At 52.4% G+C, this 21,767-nt stretch overlaps 1 protein-coding gene across 1 annotated transcript in view; it reads left to right on the top strand.

The window, feature by feature from the left end:
• The window catches only part of PPARG (peroxisome proliferator activated receptor gamma), a 66,457-nt gene extending 61,569 nt beyond the window's left edge, over window positions 1-4,888 (top strand). The window contains exon 7 of the mRNA XM_084248115.1: window positions 4,104-4,888. Within this exon, the coding sequence (XP_084104241.1) occupies window positions 4,104-4,351 (248 nt within the window). The 3' untranslated portion in view covers window positions 4,352-4,888. The remainder of the gene's footprint in view (window positions 1-4,103) is intronic.
• The last annotated feature ends 16,879 nt before the right edge of the window (window positions 4,889-21,767 follow it).

Below are 21,767 nucleotides of genomic sequence, written 5' to 3'. Positions count from 1 at the left end.
TCAGCCAGACTTCATCCGTCACATCATAAAAAAATAACTTGCCAAAGGGGGGTTTGAAAATCCAAACCAGATCCTTCTCCACTCCTGGAGGGGCCCATTCCATCATCCTGCACCAAGGCCAAGTCTTCCCAGCCAACTCGAGCAGTTGCATTTTAGGGTTTGGTTGTCTGAACTGTCATGATGAATGGAACCCACTAGATTAATGGAAAGTCTTCTGCAGAAGTTTTGACCCTGCTGATGCTGCTCAAGAGGAAGGAGGAAGGAGAAAAGGCAGGTGGGAGCGAGCGCCTTAGGGGCTAGAGGATCCTACATGAGGGGGTGTGGTCCTGGCCCAGGGAGGAGCCAAGCAGACCCCTCTCCTTGAGGGGAAGCTGGCATTTGAGGGACACGCCTGGGCCTCTGGGATGCCTGTTAAGGGGGAGGGAAAGCCATAGGCGTCAGCCCAGGGCCTGGGTTCCCCTGACGCATTGTCAGGGTCTTCATTGTTGTGTAGCAACTGGGAGAAGGGCACCCCTCCTCCAGGGGCGTGGTTCTCCAAGCCAGGACTCAGTCACTTTTTCATTCCTAGCATCTGAGATTTTTGCTGTTGGCTCTCAAGTCAGATATGAAATTAAAAAAAAAAAAAAAGTAGATCTAGCCCAGCCAATGACATATGTTAGGGAAGTTAGAGGGAACAAAACCCAAACCAAAGGTAAGTCTCCTTTCGTAAAAGAAAGAAATGTGAGCAAATGTTCAGAGCTCTGAAACCCAGCAAGGAGTTGCTGACACTGCTGTGCCTCACCTGGTGGGTGAAGATTGCTGGCTCAGGAGACAGTGTTCACGGCAGACTTCTTCCCTGTGCGGCGATTCTGCCTGTGGGCTTGTTCACCAACCAGGAGAATTGAACTTTTCAATCCCGGATTTGTAGGTGGAGCGATCTTCTAGCTCATTAGTTTGGCCCATTAGCCTTTCCAGTGTTTGCACTGCAGGTTCACAATTGATCACAACGCAGTCACTGCCTGGGATAGGTGGATGGCCTGGGGGAGACAGGAATGGCAGTACTTAGAGACCAGGCTGTACAGTGACGTGGTGTGTGGAATCCCACAGATAGATTCACGTTTCCGTCCTGCCCTCCACTAGCAAAAGGCACATCTTGTGCAAGCATCGACTCCCTTTTTCTAAGCTTTCGTTTTTCCTCTGTAAAGCACTGACCCCATGGGGTCAGTGAAGACTAAGTAGCTATGTGGTGAATAAGGCCCCGAGCTCAGTCTTTGGAGAGCAGTCACCACTCAGCAAATGCAATCTCCTAGTACTGCAGTGATTGAGGTGTTTTTAAGGTATTGTGGCACCCATAGGAAGGGGATGGGAAGAACAGGGGAGAGGAAGGAACAGTGTCAGGAAAGGGTCCGTGGCCATTTGACACAGACTTTATTTGGAAGGACAGGTTGAAGTCATAGATGGGGAAGGTCAGGTCAGACTGCTTCAGGAAAAGGCATGGGGTCTGCCTACCCCCCACATGGGATTGTGATAGGAGGTTTGGGAGACTTGGGATGGAAACAGCTTAATGTGACTGGAGATAAGGGATTATTATAGAAACTGATGCTAGAGGATGAAGTAAAAGCTTTTATGGTGCTTTAGTTTACAGGGAGAGGGACAGAGCTAAAACTAGGAAGAGGGTGAATAGTCTTCAAGAGCTAAGATTTGGAATAAATACAGGATATCATATGAGAGTCCTGAATGTCATATGTATACCCTACACCCCTCTTGTGAGTCTTAGTGAGAAAACCGTATATTCTAGCCATACTGCTACATGCTTAGAAATTACAAAATAAAACTTAGAAGTTAGAAAACAAAAGCTAACACCCAAAGTTTTCACTTGTATATCTGAAAGCCTACTTCTATATAACTCTTAGATTTAAAATGAAATCAAAATAATAAAACGGGCTTCTAGGAAGGACCCATGAGAGTACTATTTTCCAAGCCCCATGTTGTGAGGCCAAATGACTCAGAGGAAACTTTACAGTTTTAAATGTATCAATTAGAAAACAAGAAACGTTAAATAAAACTTTGTGGATTATGCATTCAATTCAAGAGGAATTAAAAACCTAAACAAAGTTAAAAGAATTAATTACTTGAAAACAAAATACAATGTAAAGCTGTTTTTATAATGGAAAAAGAAATAGATAAGCCTTTGACAAATCAGAGTTTTAAATGAGAGAATACACAAATAAAAAGCATTCAATTAATGGGGTATAAGTAATAAGAAACTTCAGATTCTAGGAGACTGTTATGTACAACTTTATTCCCATTTAAATTACAACAGTTTTCTTGGACATGTAGTAGGAAGCCTGAATAGCTTAAAAGCTATAAAACAAAAGTTAGTGGTAGCCAAAGGCTCATCACCAGGATCATGTGGTTCTTCCCATGAATTCCAAGAAATGATCAAGGAACAGATCTTTACTCCACAGAAATAGAAGGAAAACTTCTCAACTCCATCTGTAAGGCCACTTAACATTTGTCACCCAAACAGGCAAAGGATGGAACAAAAAATGGAGGACTCTGGACCAAGCTCGCATATTTAAAAACCCTAAATAAAATGTTAGCAAAGGAGCACAAGGATATAAGGAACTCTGTTTCTCTAGATAAGTTTAATATAAAATCATCTGATCGTCTCTTTTGGTAAAAAAACTGTTAAGGTATTTGACAAAATGCAACAACATTCCTGACTAAAATTAAAAACTTTAAACTTTAAAACTTTTGGACAATCAGGAGCAAAAACATACCTACCATAATTTACAGTAACATCATACTTGGGATAAATCATTGGAAGCATCTAATCTTTCAAGGTTATGAAAAAAAATGAAAATGTCTCCTACCACTACTCTTGTTTAATACCATAGTAAAAACATTAGCCTTTGCACTATGGCAAGAAAAAGAAATGAGAAGTGTAAACTGTAAAAGAAAAATAAACTACATTATTTGCACATAGCATTTTCTACCCAAAAAAAAATTTTTTTTAAGTCTACGATAAAAACTACTTGAATTGATAAGAGTTCAGGAAATTGGAATCAATTCACTATATTAAAATCAATCATTTTTTCTAGACATCAGCAGGGATCTATCAGAAAATGTAACAAGAAAGAAATACAGAATGCTATAAAGAATTAAAACCAAAGTAGTAATACACACTATAAAGTAATTAAGGATAAATCTAGTAAAATGTACATCAAGAGAGACCTACACTAAAAAGTTTAAAAGTAGTTTAAGCTCACCATTTAAAAAGTTGAACACATAGAAGGAAGAAAGTGAAAATTACCTGCAGCCTCACCACTGAAAAGAAACTTCTGTTAAAAGCTAGCCTTCCAGACAGTAACAATATTTAAAAACTATGTTTTGGGTCATTGAAAATGCATATGATATAGTAAGACCAAAAACAGAAGAAAAACTTGTTTTAAAAGCTCATTTAAAGCTGGAGTAAGGGGGCCTCCCTGGTGGCGCAAGGGGTTAAGCACAGCACTATGAAGCAATCCACAGCCTCTGCAGCATGAGTGCGATCTCCAGCCAGCCAGGGAGCTACCCACATGTCGCAGCAGACCTCTCCTGACTGGCCCGCTGCTCCCCTCAGCAGTGTATTTCGTCAGTCTGCCTGTTCTGCTCCCCACTCTGTCTCTGGTGAATCCTCTTGCCCCACCACCTCTGGCCTGTACGCCAGCTCTTGTGTGCATAAATAAATAAATCTTTAAAAAAAAAATCTGGAGTAAGAAAGTGACTTGAGGTGATAAACAAAGACAACAGGAAGGAGTAGAAGTTGAAAAGTTTTCTGAGTGAGGAGAACAATGCTCAGTCTGGGGAGAGGATTGCCTTGCTGCCACATTCCGCCCACTAACCACACAGATTTAGTGCTGGCCTAGGGAGCACACCCCTGGGAAGAGCACTGATGGTCTTGGTTCCCATTTCAGCCTCCTGTTGGCAGTGCTTGCTTGTTCTCCCTTTACCCTATCTTAGAACCAAAGCAAAACAACAAAAAGACGGTTGGCTGAATTTGGCTAAATATGCCCCAGAGGTGGACTCTGAGAATTTTGTAACTGAACCTCCTGTTGTGTTTTCCATTTCTGCTCCCCCAGACCGCCCAGGTTTGCTGAATGTGAAGCCCATTGAGGACATCCAGGACAACTTGCTGCAAGCGCTGGAGCTCCAGCTCAAGCTGAACCACCCCGAGTCCTCTCAGCTATTTGCCAAGCTACTCCAGAAAATGACAGACCTCAGACAGATCGTCACAGAACATGTGCAGCTATTGCAGGTCATAAAGAAAACAGAGACAGACATGAGTCTGCACCCTCTCCTACAGGAAATCTACAAGGACTTGTATTAGCAGAGAAGTCCCGATTCACTGACCACGTTTGCCTTCTTCCGATTGCACTATCATGTTGAGGGAAAATCTGACACCTAAAAAAAACAAAAAAACAAAAAAAAAACCTACTGTGAAAAATGCATTTTAAAAAGAAAAGGTTTTAGAATAATAGATCTATTTTATGCATATTGTTTATAAAGATACATTTACAATTTACTTTTAATATTAAAAATTACCACATTATGAAATGACTGGTTCTATGTGAAGACAGAGTTTAATGTGGCCCCACGCTGCCCCGTTCCCCCTTCTTGTTCTTTCCTTCCCTCCTTTGATTTCCTTTACTTTCTCCTTTCTTTTTTACACATTTTATTTTATTTTTTTAAACTTTTTTTTAAAGATTGATTGATTGATTGATTGATTGATTGATTTATACATACATGCATACAAGCACTGGGTACAGTCAGAAGCGTGGGAGGGTGAGAGAATTCGCCAGAGCCAGAGTGGGGAGCAGAGCAGGCAGAAGGACCGAAGGACACTGCTGAGGGGAGCAGCGGGCGGCAGGAGAGGTCTGCGCGCCATGAGGGACCCTCCTCCAGTGGCCGGGGAGCAGCCGGGGATCGAACCAGCGCTGCAGAGGCTGCAGGCAGCTTCGCAACCCAGCGCTCAACCGCTGCGCCACCGGGGAGGCCCTCTTTTTTACACATTTTAAAAATGTGACTGGAACTGTTGATTAATTTTCACTCTGAGTAAATTAATTTTGTACTCCGTTTATGATCTTCCTGAGCCCTCCATCCTCTTGAGTGAGCATAACTAGGAAGGAGGGCCGGGGAACTGCATGATCAAAACTTCTCAGAGCTTGTGTGTCTTAACTCGGGACTCGATGGGGCCCCAGCTCACTGCTGGCAGGTGTTCTGCTAGGCGTCTGCGTAACACAGAAGTGTCTTTAAGATTCTGCACCTGTCAAGAGGAGCTTGCCACTGAATTGAGGAGAAAAGATTAATTTTTCTTAAAATAGATTATAAGACCCAGGATAATCATGTACCAAAGGGATGGTTCAGGTGCTAAGTTCTGTGGGGGTGCAGAGGACGCAAGATGAATGGAGAGTAACAGCAGTCAAGAGTGACTCAAGCCATTGAAGGTGGCCTCAGTGGATGTGCTAGATTTGGAGTTGGAGGCATTTCAGGAAAGCAGAATAGCAGCAACAATAGCAAAAGGAGAGGGCAAACAAAGTGGGGAGGAGGAGGAGAGGTGCTTTCTGTTCTCACATGTGGAGCAGTTCTGCCATCGGGCAGTTCTGCCATCGGAGGCTGGTCATCCCCTGGGCCCGCCTTGCCCAGAGCTCTCTTACTTTCCTGATCTCAGAGGCTAATGAGCAGAGGGTTCAGATAACACAGCCGCCCCAGCAAGTGGGGAGTACACTCCCCAAAGGCAGGAGCCTTCTCGGCACAGTTAATAGATTAGCTGAAGCCACCAAGTTCACGTGCATGGCTGGCCCACGATGTCCTCACACTGTGACTCTGAAGGATGCCTCTAAGCAGATTGTCCTGAGGTCTGTATGCTCCAGGATGGTCATTTCCACTGACCTGACTTGTGTCCCTGCCACTCCCTTTGCACAGCTTTCCTTATGGTGTTGAGACTTAAGAGCACCTAACTTTCAAGCCAACGTATCAAGAAAGGCTTCTCCTCTACCCCCAAATAATCACATCTCTAAAGAGTCAGATTATGAAAGTATGTGCTGACCCCAACCCTGGCCCTTTAGGAGAGACGCCTTCTGAGCTCAAACCTTCAGAAACGCTGACCCCACATACCATTTGGGTCTCTAAACCTCCCATCTAAGTGACAGCAGAACATGGGGAAGGCACGTGCAGTTGAGTCCTCGTGTGGCAACTCTTCTTCCCTTGATGCCAAACATCAGAAGACTCTGACCCACCCCCGACTCACTGGAGGCCCCACTAGGGTTCTTTGTGGGGAGTTTATCACCTGAGAGAGCCTGAGGAAGAAAACACATGCAAGCAGTAGACAAGGTGAGGAGGATTCTGCCTCTGGGAGAACCCTTGTCGACGAGATGCCCCAAACAGAAAGTCTTCCAGCCCTGCCTGCTCTCACTTCCCACCAGCGCCCGCGCTGCAGCCCATCCACACCCCATCCACATGCTCGGGAAATAGGCAGGGAGCCCCGCTCGCAACTTGGCTCTGATGCTCAGTGTTAAATAGCTTTTAAATCCTGGCAACTTTCAAATTCCCATCTCACTGACTTTCTCCCTGTGGCTTGGACAACCATTTGCGAAATATTTTACGACACATCGAATCCAGCCTCCCAAGCTCCTGCTCGTTTCTCCCATCTCCTTTCCCCCAGGATGATTCACAAGTTAATCAACAAATGGATCATCAGTTATTCATAGTACTTTCTCTGGACACAAATACACTTAGGGATTTGTGTTCATAAAAATAGGAAGAAAAGTAACTTTGGTCAAGAGTCAAAAAGCAAGGAAAGGCTTTGGAGGCCCCCACTGGGCGCTCCCCCCGCACCTCCCTTGCCTGGGCCTGGCACTGCTCCCGCCTTGCTGCTGTCTGTGGCGCAGGGCACAGGCCCGGAGGAACCATTATCTGCACACCCTGTGTCTCCAGCTTCAGTCAAACTCACCCGAGTTCCTGGTTTATTTTTTTAACTTAGCTGAGAAGTTAGAGGGCCAGGACTCTGCAGTAGAACTCGAGAGAGATGGCAGCTTTAGCTGGTGCCACTGCAGTCTCCAAAGCTTAGGGAAGAAAGTGGAGGGGTGCTTATGTTTCTAGGGTGGGTAAACTTAGAAACTGCTGGACTGAGAGGCCGCAGAACCCTTGTGGTGAGCAGGCCCTGCCTTGCTGGGTATCTTTATTAACCCGGTTGTGCAGGCCAGGGTGACAGGTTGGGAATTAGCCCCAGGACACTTACTCCCTTGGCAGTACCTACTGGGGAGCCACAGCGGGGGCCCTAAGGGAAGACAGTTTCAGTTCTGAATTCCCAGAGGAAGAAACGAACTTCTCTCCAACAGGCTCTTCCCCTTGCTTTCTTTTTCATCCCCTTTGCTCACAGTCTTGGGGATAGTTTGGGGTGATGAGAACAAGGGGCCGAGACGCCTGCTCTTCACTAGATAGGCACCTCCCTGTTGTTCTTCTCCCTCGCCCCGTCCTGGTGTGTGGGCCTGGCTCCTGGTTGTCTCTGTTTACATTGTTATCACTACTACAGTCAGCCTATCTCCACCCTTTGCCATGTTCACGTTCACCGCAGGGTGCGAAGCATTCAAAAGCCGGCCAGCTCCTCTCATCCCACCTCTGAAACATATTTTCCGTCCGTCCTCCCGTGCAGTCTGCCAGCCTGGGTAACCCCTCTGGAGAGTGTGACTAGGTCCAGCCTTCGTGGGGTCACAGGCTGCGCATAAAATCAGACTGGTAAAGCCCACCCAGCAGAAGTGGTTGCATCCTAGAGCCGCGAAAGGCCTCGAGCCGTGGGGAGGCACAGGGGCATGCTCAGAAGGCATGAGAGGTCAGGCTGGCGGTGGCAGCTGGGGTCATGGCAGAGGCAGCGTGGGTGGTGGCCAGTCTCGCTGCTCAATTAGGAGCTGCCCAGGACACAGCCCGAGGAGCCAGGGTCCAGGGTGAGGACAGGGATGTGTTTTTTGTAAAGTCAGCTCTAAAGCTCAGAACCTCTCTGTGCTGCTTCCCTGAACAACCACCCAAAGGATCAGGAAGCCCCCTCCCTTCTAAGTCCTGGGGTGATGTCCATGTCCTAGGCCTCACTCTGCCCCTGGGGTCACACATGCCACAAGCTTGGCCCCGCACCTAGTGGTTCTGCCTCTCCTCGGTCCTCTCACTTGAGCTGCAGCCTTTTGGCCCAGGGGCTTCATGAAGGATCCCGAGCTCCTGCCCTGGCATCTTCCTCTCCTCTCCTAGGAGTGGGCCTCAGGCCCCCTAACCCATGAGGCCCCTCTACCTTGATGGCAAGATCATTCCTAATCATTCCTACCCCCGTGAGACTGGCACATCCTAGCATCCAGAGTCCAAGCCCTGGGTTTGTCTTAGGAGTTTAGCAAATTGCAGCAGCCAAACAACTCAGATGACAGGTGAGAACCCTGAGGCTCAGAGACATTAAGTAACGCCCAAGGTTGCGAGAGTCTTCCGGAATTAATTTAAGCAAAGGTGTTACATTACATGTGAGTTCCTAGAACACTGACACCAACACCTGGGGAGGGGGCCTGGAGGCAAAGCACCTCAGAATACCTTAGAAATGTGAAGCGAGTGTGAGGTCTGCACTGGGCGTGAAGGGAGAGGACAGAACAGCGTTCTGGGAGGCATTCCTGTGGCGCGCAAGAGATTGTTGTCCAGGATGCGGAGGACCGAATCTGGCACAGAGAATGTGCAGCTGGTAGCGGAGAGTGAGCTGCACGACAATGCTAACTCCACTACGCCTTCTCAGCCGGGTGGGTTTGGGCTGATCTCTTACCTCTCTAGGATTTTCATTACCCTCTTATGTAAAATGGGACAATATACGCACCCTGTAGGGTGATCACAAGGATTAAACATAATACAGCTGTAAAGGGTTTCACTGGCTTTTTGGCTCGTCCTGACCATCAGTGTGTGTTGGCTGCCGTGACATTATGGCCACGATGGTTGTATAAGGACCTTTCACTGCAGAAGGCGACCTGAGTCCATGGAACAGGCCATTCCTGACCAAGCCTTCTGGGCACTACCTGAATATTCTGTGCATTCAAAAATAGGCTTAAGGGATTGGGTCTCAGCCTTTGGCAATGAGAAAAAAAAAAAAAATACATCCTCCCCCAAGTATTTTGCCCCCGATCCATATGCCTTAAGAGAAGATAATTATTTGAGGGACAGCGGTTGTGTTCTGATTTAGAGCAAATGTCAGGATGAGGCTAAAAAAACATTTTCTCTAAAAGTTGTAGGAGTTTTCTCTTGTGACTGATGCTGCTAATTTTAGACCAATATTACATAGCTTGCATTTCCAGAGGGGCGAGAAAGAATAAGAAAATTGCTAATTTGGGTCTGTAGGGAATGGGTTGGGATATTTCCATCCCCTCTGGGGTTTTGTAAATATGTTCCAGGCCAAAAGTTCCCAGGAGCGTGTGGTTCCCGGGATCTACTGAGAGCCACTGGCAAGGCCTAAGGAAGGTCCAGGTGTCTTTCGGCAGGAGCGAAAAACCCATGAGCCTCCGCCATGACTCAGAGCACAGGAGACCGCGGAGTGTCTAGCACATGCCCTGTCAGTGCGAGGCTTAGCTCCCCCACTTTCTCAGTGTGGCCCTGGTGAGTGGCTTTCCTCTCTAGGGACACACCACCTGGCCTCCTAGAAGGCCCTCAGCAAATTACATCTAACCCATTCATGAGCAAAGGAATGGGTCTCAGCTTCCCTGCCTGTAAAATGGGAACAGTGGCGCCTACCCTGCACATCTTACAGAACGTGGCATGAAGGACCGATGTGGTGAGGGAGCTAGCCCACGGCCACACCAAAAAGGCAGAGGCAGAGCTGAGGCTAGACCACAGGCTGGCTTTGTGGGGTGTGTCCGGCTCTTGCTACCACCTTCTGCTGACTCTGGAAGAGCCAATGACGCATCCGCTCACTAGCAGAGGGCAGGCTTGTGGCATCAGAATCTTCAGTGTAAATGTTGGCTCTGCCAGGAACTGGCTCTGCAACCTCAGGCAATTGCTTCTTGTCTCTGGACCTCAGCATCTTTGTCCAGTGGGGACCCCAATTCCTACTTGTAGGGTTATTGTGAAGACTCGAGTCACATGTAGGAGGCATTTGAAAGCCCCAAAACAAAATCTTCTGAAGACAAGCACTCCAACCTCACAGTTTGCAGGCGCTGGGCCTGACCTGGGGACACTGGTGAACAGTGTCCTCAACCAGAGAAGAAATTCGTAGGGCCCCGGCCGTGAGGAACGGTCTGCTGCTGGCCTGGCTTCTGACAGTGGTTTGCCACGGCTCTTGGGCACTTCTCTAAGCTTCAGTTTCCCCATCTGCACAGCTAGGACACCCAGGATCTTGGGAGCCCCTGGGGGTGGGGGAGCTCGACATGGGGCAGAGTCCCCTGGATGGCCATCGGAGGCCTGTGTTCCCGCTGTCCCAGCTCAGCCACCCCTCCTGCGCCCCGGGCCTGAGGGACCTGGGCCAGCACTCAGGCGAGGCCTGGGGCTGCTCCAGTCCGAGGGGGCGCCGCCTCCGAGGCTGGCGGGCGGGTGCCGGTTCCCACCCCAAGCTGAGCTGCTGAGAGCGGGCGTCACGCTGAGTCAGGAGCTGGCAGCCGCGTGCTGGGGCTCCCTGGCCACGGAGCCTGCCAGCGGGGAAGAAGCCAGGAGGCCTCGGAGGAGCCGGCCTGTTATCGATGCCGCCGCCGCCACAGCGGCGGGAACGGAGCCCCAGAAAAGCTTCACAGTGGCCAGGCCTCCCAGGGCTCCGGGTGGGGACCCGCTGTTGGGGAGGGAGGACATTTTTAGGAGCTGCTTCCTGGCGAGGTGCCAGCGGGGCTGCCTCAGGCTCCGGGGCCTCGCCCTGGGTCCCCTGCTGGTCGGTCTGATTCCTCTTCAGGTCCAAGTGCCCGCTTTGCTTATAAAGGGCCTGGTAACCGGTCACCCCTCCCCCAGCCCAGTGAGGTGGGTAGTGAGTGGGCCAGCGTCCCACAGGACACAAACGGCTGCTCTGAAGGGACCATTGGGGAGAGGTTAGTGCAAGGATGATTTGTAGTATTGTGGGAAGTTTGGGATACCCAGTAACAGCTGGTGAGATACCCCGAGGCCCAGACCCACCAGGGCAGAAAGGCTTTCTCCCAGCCCTGCCTACCCAGGGGAGGACACTGGAGACTGTAGCCTCAGGGAGAGCCCCGGAGCTGGGGGCCGGGGGCACTCCATTGCTGCTATCCTGCAGATGGCCCAGTGTCTGGGGGTGATGAGGGAGGGGAGAATAAATACCCCCTCCTTGCTCTACCTGTCCTCCCACCTCAGTCTCACATTGGCCAGATCTACCAAAGCCCAGAGCAAAAGGGTCAGCTGAGACCATCCATGGGTTCCGACCTGCTGAGGTGTAGAGCAGGGTGAAGCCAGGTGGAAGGTGAACCCACAGGGCAGGCTCCATCCCCTACAGGGGTGGGCACATTGTTGAACCCATAATACTATGCAGTGACAGTCCATTCTGGGATTCAGGTGGTGGCTGCAAGGCCTGAGTTCTTTGCATTGCATTCGACTGGCTATTGGAGGTCAAGGCCCAGGGACCAGGGCAAGAAGGGGGCAGGCCACCTTGGGCATGGGTGCCGGTGGCTGGGAGCCAGACACAGGCACCCCACACAGCCCCATCACGTTTCCTGGAGACCAGGGCTGTGGCCCAAAGCAACTGGGACAGGAGGAAGCTTTGTCATTTTCTCCCCCAAAAAACAGTTTTTTAAATTTTAAAGGAATGTTTAAAATATCATGTAGAAGTTACATTACTTAATTTACTTCTGCACCCCACAGCTAGCCATCAAAGCCCCCATCCCTGCTCCCTGCCTGGTTGAGATGAAGGAAATCTGGCTCCAGCAAGCCCAGGAGAGAGTCCCAAAGAGTCAGCAGTGGTCAGCCCAAGAGGCGTGACGAGGGGGCAATTTGAGCCTGGTGTCAGCAGGTGTTCAGACGTTCTTCGTCCTCAGCTCAGGGATGCTCAGGCGAGCCTGGCCCTCCCCAGGCCTTGGTGTCTGCAGGAGCAAGCTGTGGGCGCCGCCGTGCCAATGTCACCTGGCAGGCAGGGGCCAGGGGCAGGCAGGTGACTTCAAAGCCCCAGCTGTCCCATTCCTGGGTTGTATGACAGTGGGCAAGTCATTTAACCTCTCTGGCTTCTGTTTCCTTTTATAATTGGCCAAGTTCATACCTCGCTCAGACAGTTCTTGTGAAGGAAAGGGGAGGTGCTGAAACGCACAGCCCTTTGGCCCCCAAGCGTGGGTTCCTTGTCACTTCTTACTCTAACAAATTCGAGGTCGAGCACGTGCCTGTGTTCCACGGCCTTGTTCTTTCAACCAAAAACTGCACTTGCCATCAACGTCAGATAGGTTCTTTTAAATTTCCCAGAGGAGCTGAGCCCTAAGGATTCTGTTGCTGTGGAAGCGCAGGAGAGCTCTACCTCTGTCCAGGGAAGGCAACAGGGAAGGCTTCACAGAGGTGGTGACTTTTGAGGTGGGCTGAAAGCACTTGTGAAGGTCGCCCTGGCAGACAGAGGGCATCGTGTGCGCAGAGGCGCGTGGCAGGTTGGCAAGGGTGTGTATTTTGGTGTGGCTGGAACAGAGGGCTGCTGGGGCAGGAGAAATGGCTGCCACAGTACAGTGGAACCGGATGAGGGCAGGGGGCGATGCACGGAGGGGCTTGGACTTTTTCCCAGGGGTGGAGAGCCATGGACAATGTTGAGCGGGGCAGAGGCGGACCAGATACGGGCACTCTCGTGAGTCTTGTCCACCAGCGAGGAGCTAGGACTTGATGGGAAGATGGGAAGGCGGGACCAGCCAGTGCCTACGCCGGGCCGCTGAGGGGGGCTGCTGGCGACAGGGATGGAAGGATTGGGGAACATTCCAGGCGACTCTTATTGGGACCAGGAGAGCGGAGCACTGAAGGGGGATTCTCTGGGAGGACATGGCAGGACAGGGTCATGCTCTTTATGGAGGGGGGTCTGGGGGAAGACAGTGACTCTGCTCTAGGAACACTGAGTCCTGCTGCATTTCCAGGGTGGGGTCGGCTGTTAGATAAATGGGTGTCTGCAACCTTGAGGTGCAGGTGAGCTGGAGCAGCCATGTGGGAGCGACAGCAGAGGGTGGGGACAGTCACAGGACAGTGACAGTACAGGAGACAACAAAGACGCCAGCAATTTGTTTTGATTCTTTAGGTGGCATTTTCCCACTGAGGTCAATGGGAGGTTTGACGACCTCCGTCTCCTCCGTGCTCAGGAGACAAGACTGAATTCAGACCTGTTCTGAGGACTCGCCCATGGACAAGGACATATGGCATCTCAGCCCCATCCACAATGGCCACTGGAGGCCTAGGGGCTTCCATTCCACTATCACCCTAGGAATTGAGGGTCAGAGACCTGCAGAAACGGGCTCCATTGTGGGTGTTTCAGTCTCCACACACGCAATCACGGACACACGCACTCATGCACACACACACTCTCGCGTACACACACGCGCATACACATGCGCACACACTCATGCACGACATATAAGAGGGCGCCTTGCTCAGACTCCTTCCTAAGACTCTCTCTCCCCCATACCACAGAACACCCCTGTCTCCTTACAGAGAGTTGGATTATGAGGAAGCAGTGGCCAGGCAGATGGGGGCCTGGGCCAGAGTCCCTTAGAGTCCTCCTCCCTGAGGGGTCCCGCCACCCCCCCATACCCAGCCTGCAGGTCCCCTCTCTTGCCTCCCCCCAGCTCAGGTTTCCTGAGCCTCAACTGGAGCCAAAAATCTCAGCTTGCAGTGGTTGAAATTCAACCCCTGGTTGATTCTCTGGCTCTTCTGCCCTAACAGCCCCATTGTTTTCAGGCCTGGACCCCTGGGCCCTCAATTTCCTCATGGGTGAAGTGGAGGGGAGAGCAGGTTTACAGACTAGCAGGGCTCTCTGGAGCGTCAAATGAGACCACATGCAAGAGGGGAAAGTGCTTTGCAAACTCCATAGGCTGCGGTGGTCAGACAGTCGGTCTTACCCTGTCCCCACCCCCCTCCCTGAGTCAGGCCTCTGGCCAGGTCCTCCCAGACGAAAGTGGCCAGTACGGTCTGAGACTGGGAGATAAGGCCAGGGTGCAACGGTTTCACCCCAGGGGTGAAGTCAGCTTTCTCCCTGCACTTATTGGAGGCTCCAGCTCTCTGTACCCAGGTTTTATGAGCTCAGCGAGGGTTTACACTATGACTAATACCCCATCCTCTCTCTCCTTGGGTCGCCTCTACCTGCCGGGCAGGAAGTCTGCGGGACTCAGCCCCCTTAATCACCGCCACCTCCCCATGACCCGCCTCAATCACGTCTCTTTACAGTCGGGCAGAGCCTGCTGGGCCTCCTCAAACTTCCATATCTGCTCGGGGAGATCACTGATAGGACTAATGGCGTTTGCTCGCCTCCACACCCTGGCACAGCATTCCAGGAGTCACGCAACCCCACAGGCCCAGGCCGGAAATGGGCACCCTCAGCAGAAGGCCCGCGCCCCGGAGCCTCCCTGTCCGTGAAACATGTGAAATGAGCCTTTCTTCCCGCTCCCTGCAGGCCAGCCTCGAAGCCCCTTCCCAATTCCTGCCCACCTCCGTGCCTGCTGCCTGGCCCCCACCTCCTCTCTATGCTCCTGGTCTCCCCAGACCCCTAAACCTGATAGCCACTCACTCACCCCCCAGTGCTTACTCACCCTTCGCTCACTCACCGCCCCCCCCCCCACCCCGTGCTCAGCAAGCATCTCCCCGTTGAAGGCGGGGGACACAAGGATGAATGAGACAGGTCATCATTGGGATCAGAGGGGGCGACTGGGAGCTGGGAAGCCATTTGGGGGGTGTTGCAGGAGGTGCAGGCAGGATCCCACCCCTGCCCCTGGCCCTTAGCCCTGGGCGTGCCTGGCCTCACTTCCGCTGCTGGCTCCTGCATTGTTTGGCCTGGTTGTTTTGCAGGGTCTTGATGCTCCCCAGAGCAGCTCGCAGCTAAGGATGATGGGGGTCCACACCCCAGCTTCCTCACTGCCCAGGTAGGATCCATCTGTCTGACTTCCGGAGTCCCCAGTGGGGTGACAGCCAGTTGAGAGCACGTCTCCGGACTGAGTCTCCCAGGTCTTGTGCTCGTTCCCCTCCTGGCTTTCTCTTCAGCTCCCCAGTGCACTGCTGACCCTCGGGGCCTTGCTTGTGTCTGCTTGTGGGGGAGCCCAGCTAAGGGGCTGCAGTGGCAATAACAAGTTAGACCCACGCATGTGAGAAAGCCCTGAGCACCACGCGGGGGGGCACGGGGACCGTCGTGGGCCTTGGAACATGCTCTGTGGGAGGGAGACAGACCAGTAGCCCGTCAGTGACAGAGAGTGGCCTGGGCAGTGATGGAGCAGGCCAGCGTCGAACCTATGCTCTGCAACGACTAAACTGAGCCTTGACATCCACAGGGAGGGGGTGGGCGGAGGGAGTGTGAGAGGGTGTGTGGACAGAGGAGGCACAGGTGAAGCACAGGTGTAATCAGGCATGGCTGATTCTGGGAACACTGAGTAGTCCCCCTGGGGGCGGGACACAGGGCTCACCGGAAGAAGAATGGGCAACAAGGCAGAACCCAGATGCTATAATGCCTCTTACTTTCCTGATGCTTCATGTGAGGAAAATGTGTGAGCTGTTCCATCCACAGCAGGTACGGCCCACGTAGAGCGTTGCATCAGGGTCCCAGGAGACAGCAGGCACAGCCAGGGTAGGTCGTTTGAAGCAGTTTGATAAAGGGGTTGTTAGCAGAGGCCTGGCAGAGTGCAGAGAGGCCCCAGGGACAGTGCCGAGCGCGGGGCTAGACCCAGTGACAGAGACGGCAGCCACCAGGGCCAGGACAGGGAGGGCACTGGTGGGGGGGTGGTGAAGGTGGCCTGGCAGCAGTAGTGACCGTGGTCCAGGGAGGCAGCTGGCATTTGGGGCCCCGCAAGGGGAAACTGGGGAAGAAGCTCCAGAGTCCCATCTCTTGCCCTTCCCATGTGTGTCTCATTGGCTGAGGCTGGCCAGAAACCAGAGAGCCGGGATGCCTGTAGCTGCAGACCATCCAGGTCAGCCTCCCAGGGTGCAAAGCAGCATGGCAAAAGGCAGAGCAGACCGGAAGAGGCAGATGAAGGGCGGCCATTGCACCTCACCGCTCTGCAGCTCTTGGACGCAGAGTGCGTGGTCCCCACACTGAGGAACTCTAGGCAGCTTCAGTGTTCAGGCAGAACCATGCACTTGTACAAGTTCCTGCAACCTGCTTCACGGCCTGGTTGAGCAAGTCTTATCTTGGCTCACCTGTGTCATAGGTGCAGGTGGTGCTGGGGGAGGTGAGTACAAGCAGCAGCCGCGAGAGAGTGAGGAGGAGACAGGGAAGGAGGAAAGGTCAGGGCAGGTGCGTGCTGCTCTCTCAGGTAGATAAATGCTCCCAAGATTATTTGCCAGAAGGGAAGTTTCCATCCCCCTCTGGTTGACACCTCGCCTGGGGTGTCCGGGATGTGTTTACTGTGGGCTGATAAGGATCCCACAAGCTTGGAGAAAGTCCAGGGGCAGAATGTGAAAAGATGTGCACCACATACCAGGTGTGGGGCTCGGACCGCTCCAGGTGGGTCTGGGCATGCACAGAGCCATCCTACCCCACGGCCGACGCCGGGAGCGGCCTCGGGATGAGGTAGCCGGCAGGTGCACACGCTTCTGCGAAACAGGTCTTGTGTGGAACCCGCCTGCCCACACTGTAGGCAGATGTCCCAGGTGCTCCTGACGAGCTGGTCATTGGGTCACAGTCAGAGAAAACTTCCCGGTATGAGGAAGATGGCGCTTCAGTCAGAATCCCTCAGGAGGGGGACGAGAAGTTGATTGTATTGATACGTCATTTTCTACTTTAAGAGCTAGCTCCTGCTGCACAATGAATCACCCCAAAATCTGGGCGTCTAAAACAATGATAACCTGCCAGTCAGAAATTCACAGATTCCGCCTGATATCTCATGAGGTTGCATCAAGATGTCGGCGAGGGCTGCATCGTCTGAAGGCCTGGTGGGGGCTGCAACCTGCTTCCCAGCCTCAGATTGAGCAAGACTTATCTTGGCTCAATCCATAGGGAAGTCCATAGGGAAAAAGGGGATTCCCTTCGGCCACCAAGCTCAGGCCCCGTGGTGGGCCAGACACACTCACGTGGCTGTCAGCGGGAGGCCTCAGCTCCTTACCCCAGACCTCCCTGTGTGAGCATCCTCGAAACATGGCCACTGGCCTCACCTACGGTGTGTTCTGAGAGAGCCAAAGAGACCCACTCTGCCTCTTCCAACCCAGCCTGGGAAGTCCCATCATTTCCACAAGATCCCGTGGTCGCAGTGGGGGAACCACACAGACCGTGTGTGCCAGGAGGTGGGGCTCAGCGGGGTCATCTGAAGGTCGGCATGAGCCTGGCCGGAGTTGTGGGTTGACGGTACCTCCCACCCTGCAAGGTCGGAGCCGTGACCCACAGCACTTCCCCTAAGAGCTGATGTGATTTTGGGAAATGCAACATAGAGGTTGAATGTGGAAAGGCCAGACGAGCTAGTGTTCCGGAGAGCCACGCTTTGAACAGGCTCGCGTGGCTTCAGTGGCCCAGGAGAGCACCCCGTTCCCTCCCAGCCAATGGAGCCTGGGCCGTCCCTGAAGAAGCAGCTCCTGACTGCTCCACGGAGGCGGGAGCCTCATTCCTGCCCAGTTACTGACACCACCAAGACGGTTCCAGTTTGGGACAAGCCTGGAGATGCAGAGCTGGAAAGGCCCCCAGAGGCCATCCAGTCTTGGTTGTGATGTGAAGAAAGCAAAGTCCATAGGGATAAGGGGGTTACCTCCGGGCACTGTGCTCAGCCCCCACAGTGGGCCAGGCACGTCCTGGAACCACCGCCTATCATGTGAGCAGCCCTGAATTGTAGGAATGGTTACCCCGTTGACAGATGAGGAAACTGAGTCACAGAAGGGCAGTGGGCTGCCCATAGTCACGCAAGATGGGTGCAGCCTAGATCTGAACCCCAGTCTCTTCAGCACTGAAGGCTGTGGCCTTGCGGTGTGGAAGGCAGACAAGTGGAAGAGGTGTCAGGCTCGCACTCCCGACTTACCCATGGTGGGCTCTGGGGACCGGGCCTGTCTCCAGCCCCCTCCAGCCCTGGCATCAGCTCCCCAAGTGGTGCCAGGGACACAGGCCCCATTTAGCAATCTCCAAGCAGAGAGGGCCGCTCAGGACGGAGCATGGGGTGGTGACACCCAGAGTCCTTGGCTGCCTCACGCCCCGGTGCCTGGGCAGTCTCCATGTGAGATGACTCTTGCCACATGCAGGGGGCTCAGCATCTTCGGCCAGAGGGGGTGCCCCGGGGACCTGGGCTCTGGTGAAAGGCTCATATGATCAGGAACAACGTTACGCAAACAGGTCAAGGGTTTGCCCGTCAGAGGCCCCGATAAACAACGCTGGGCTCCCTAGATACAAACACAACAAACTGCCCTGGAGTGTCCACTGAGCAGCCACCACTGCCGGGGGGGGCGGCCAGGACCTTCACGTCTTCAAGCTTTCCTGGGATGGAGGTGGTGGTGTTACTCCCTCTTGTGGATGAGGAACCTGAGGCTCAGAGAGGGCCAGGGACACCCCAAGGCAGTTCAGTGCCCGAATCGAACACCCCACCTCCCCCATTCTGAGCTCCCGGCTCTGGTTGCTGGGAGGCCATTCCTTAGCATTCGCTACAGGATCCTCCTGCTACTGAGACCAGCCAGGTCCCAGGGCTAGACACGGCGCACGAGGGGATGGAGGGACCTGTGTCGGGTCTGATCTGCTGCCTCCCACCAAGGCCAGTTGTGTGGCTTTGGGCAAGCCCCTCACCCTCTCTGTGCTTGTACCTGGCCTGGGGTGGGGGGGCTCTCTGGGTTGCAGTCACTGTGTGAATTCGCTGTGGAAATTCAAAGACCAGATGCCACCAGAGCCTGACACTGGAAGCTCTTGGAAATATCCATCAACCTAGTGGGTGTTTTCTAGTCAACTTAGACCACCATCCTGGAAGGTGGAAGGTGGATGGGAAATCAGGGGTTCTGGAGCTGGAGGCTTGGACTTCACGTGAGCTTAGAACCCTTTATGGGGACAGTCACCTGCTTGTCAACCTTTGCATCTGCATGATGAACTCCAGTGGGTGGTTCAGGGCTCCACACAAATGTCACCGCTTCTGAGAAGCCACCCTGGATTCTACTGGCCTCCATCCCCACATTCTTGCTTCTGTGTTCCTTTCGAGCCCTGTGTAGGCATTTTTCAGATTGGAGGAGAATATGGATGTGTGGGCAGGAACCAGACTGATGTGGAGTCAGCTTGGTCACCACCACTCTCTGGCAGTGTGGCCTTAAAAATAGCTCGGCCTCTTTGACCTTCAACATGTTTTTTTTTTTTTTGTAAAAGAGGAGTGATAACTCTGTCCTGTCATTACAAGAGTGAGACGCTATTCCTGCTCCTTGCCGAGGGTTGACCCAAAATAAATGGTTAATCAATGGCAGGTGCATCGGCTCTGCTGCGGGGCTGTTCTTTTTTCTCCCTGTCCCCTCTGGCCCTGAGCGGGGCAGTTGCAGAAGACCCAAGACAGGACAGAGAGCTTGACCTCTGCCGAGCATCTGTTGCTCGCCCGTCTCCATGCTGGGCCTCTGCCTCTCACCCCATTTAACCCCAGTGCCAGCCGCCTCAGGGGAGGTGGCATTCTGGTCATTCAGCAGAGAAATGAACTGAAGCCCAGAGGTTAAGGCATTTGCTGAGACAGCACAGCCACCGAAAGGTGGAACCAGGACTTTAGGTCAGGTCCTTCTGCAGCAGCTCAGGCTCCTGCCACCAGCCTGTCCCGTTCACCTCAGAGTCCAGAGCCTCCCACCAGGGCCTGGTGAATGAATAATCTTGCTCAAGTCTGGTCTTGTGCTCTCTGGGGCCTCAGGGCTGAATACTTTCGTAGATAAGGGTGCTTTCTTCAAAGTTCGATGCAAAGGCTAATGAGGCTTTGATGGACAGCCTTTGGAATCTGGAGCTCCCTCCCTGCCCAGCCCAGCCCAGTCTCATTACTCGAGCAGGCTCCTGTGGGGACTGTCCTCACACCAGCCTCAGCCAAGCAGGCCTCTGCCCAGCCTGCCACTGACCGCTGCCCGAATGTCCTTCCTTCTTGTGTGTGTGTTGTGGGGACGGGAGGCTGGGAGCAGGAGGAACGGCTGCCTACCTACCCCCCACCCCCCATGGAAAACACTTCTGTTTTTTCTTTTCTATGCAGTCATTTTATGGTAGAATATAATTGAGTAATAGAGGATAAGATTTTCTAGTCATTTGAAATATTTCAGAAAGAGGATTTATGAACATGGCCACCGAGAAACAAGTGGCCAAACTTTTGGCCTAAGTGGATACGTCCATGTATTCTATTTTATTATTATTATTTTTTAAACCAGAGTACCATTTTGAAACCTGTGCCATCATTTTAACAGTTTTTCCATGACAAAAATTGGTCTTTTCCATTCCAGACACAGCATAAACTGCACAGCCCAAGACAAAAGCGAGACACGGCCTGTGTGAGGTGGTGATTGCCTCTCAGTCGAGTTTTCTGTGCCTGTACAATGAGGTGCGAATCTGGTCCACAGTGCTCAGGTATGAAAGTAAATATATTTTCTTTCTAAACCAGACGCATGCGTTTCAGGGTGGGAGCCGTGTACAAAGTCGATTGTCCGTCCTCAGTCTCCCGTGGCTGCTTCTGCCGCACCCACGACCACGCAGAGGCAGTGGTCAGGACGGTCAGGACATGTGCCTGCTGCAGAGCCCTGCACCCTCTCCTGTTTCTTTCTCTGCTGGGAACTGTCTTTTCTCTTTGGTGTAGGGTTTCAGCAGTGCTCCCGCTCCCCAAGCTCCCATCTGCTCTCTTGTAACTGAGTCCCTTGCTGAAGCGATTCATGTATAATCACATGTGTATTACTGTATGATGGATACTGCATTATACATGTATGCATGCATGATGTGCTGAAATATACATGTATATTTTGCTATTACTTGTGTGATGGCCTTGCTAGAACTATACGTGTATTTTTCGGTCATTTCCAAATTCAACAGGTGCCTAACACCTATCAGGTACTCTTGGGGGAGGCGTGCAGAAGACTCTCCTACTTGCCCTCGAGACTCGGGTAACTGCCTGCAGCTCAATCTTCCTCGAGGGCCCTGGGGCAAGACCTCCGTGGTCTGACTCCAGCTGGCCTTTCCAGCCTCACCTCCCCACTCCCCTCAGACACCCTACACCCTGACTTCCGGCTGCGTGGGCCTCAAAGCCTTCTCCACAGGTCAGTGATCAGCGAGTCATCCAGGCGGGCTCCTCCTTAGTTCTCCTGTGGCTCCTTGAGTCCAATACTCATCAAAATTGGACTTGGAAGACTGCAGGATTTTGCCTGCCCGGGGACTAGGTGGGGTTTGGGTGTGGTTTCATCTATGGAGCTCGATACCCTGCCCTCAGGAGGAGTTCAGTAATTTTCTAGTCCCCAAACTAGAGTCTCTAATCACCATGGAAACCTAGTAAACTAAGCACTTCCCCCAATGAAGGCTCAGGGTAAGTAGCTCACCCAGAGTCGCCTGCTTGGCTTCAAGGGCAGATTATTTCCGAAGTGTGTCTGAATAGAGCTAATGAACGTGCACAAAATAAACAAACTGCTATATCCGAGCTGCCTGACCTGGACCTAATCCCACCTCTCTGGAACCTCGCAGTTTCAGGAGCTCCTAC

The sequence above is a fragment of the Talpa europaea genome (assembly GCF_964194135.1).
Source record: "Talpa europaea genome assembly, chromosome: 11".
NCBI classification, from domain to species: Eukaryota; Metazoa; Chordata; class Mammalia; order Eulipotyphla; family Talpidae; genus Talpa; species Talpa europaea.
Note: the sequence above shows the minus strand (reverse complement) of the source record. Positions and strands in the feature narration are given on the sequence as shown.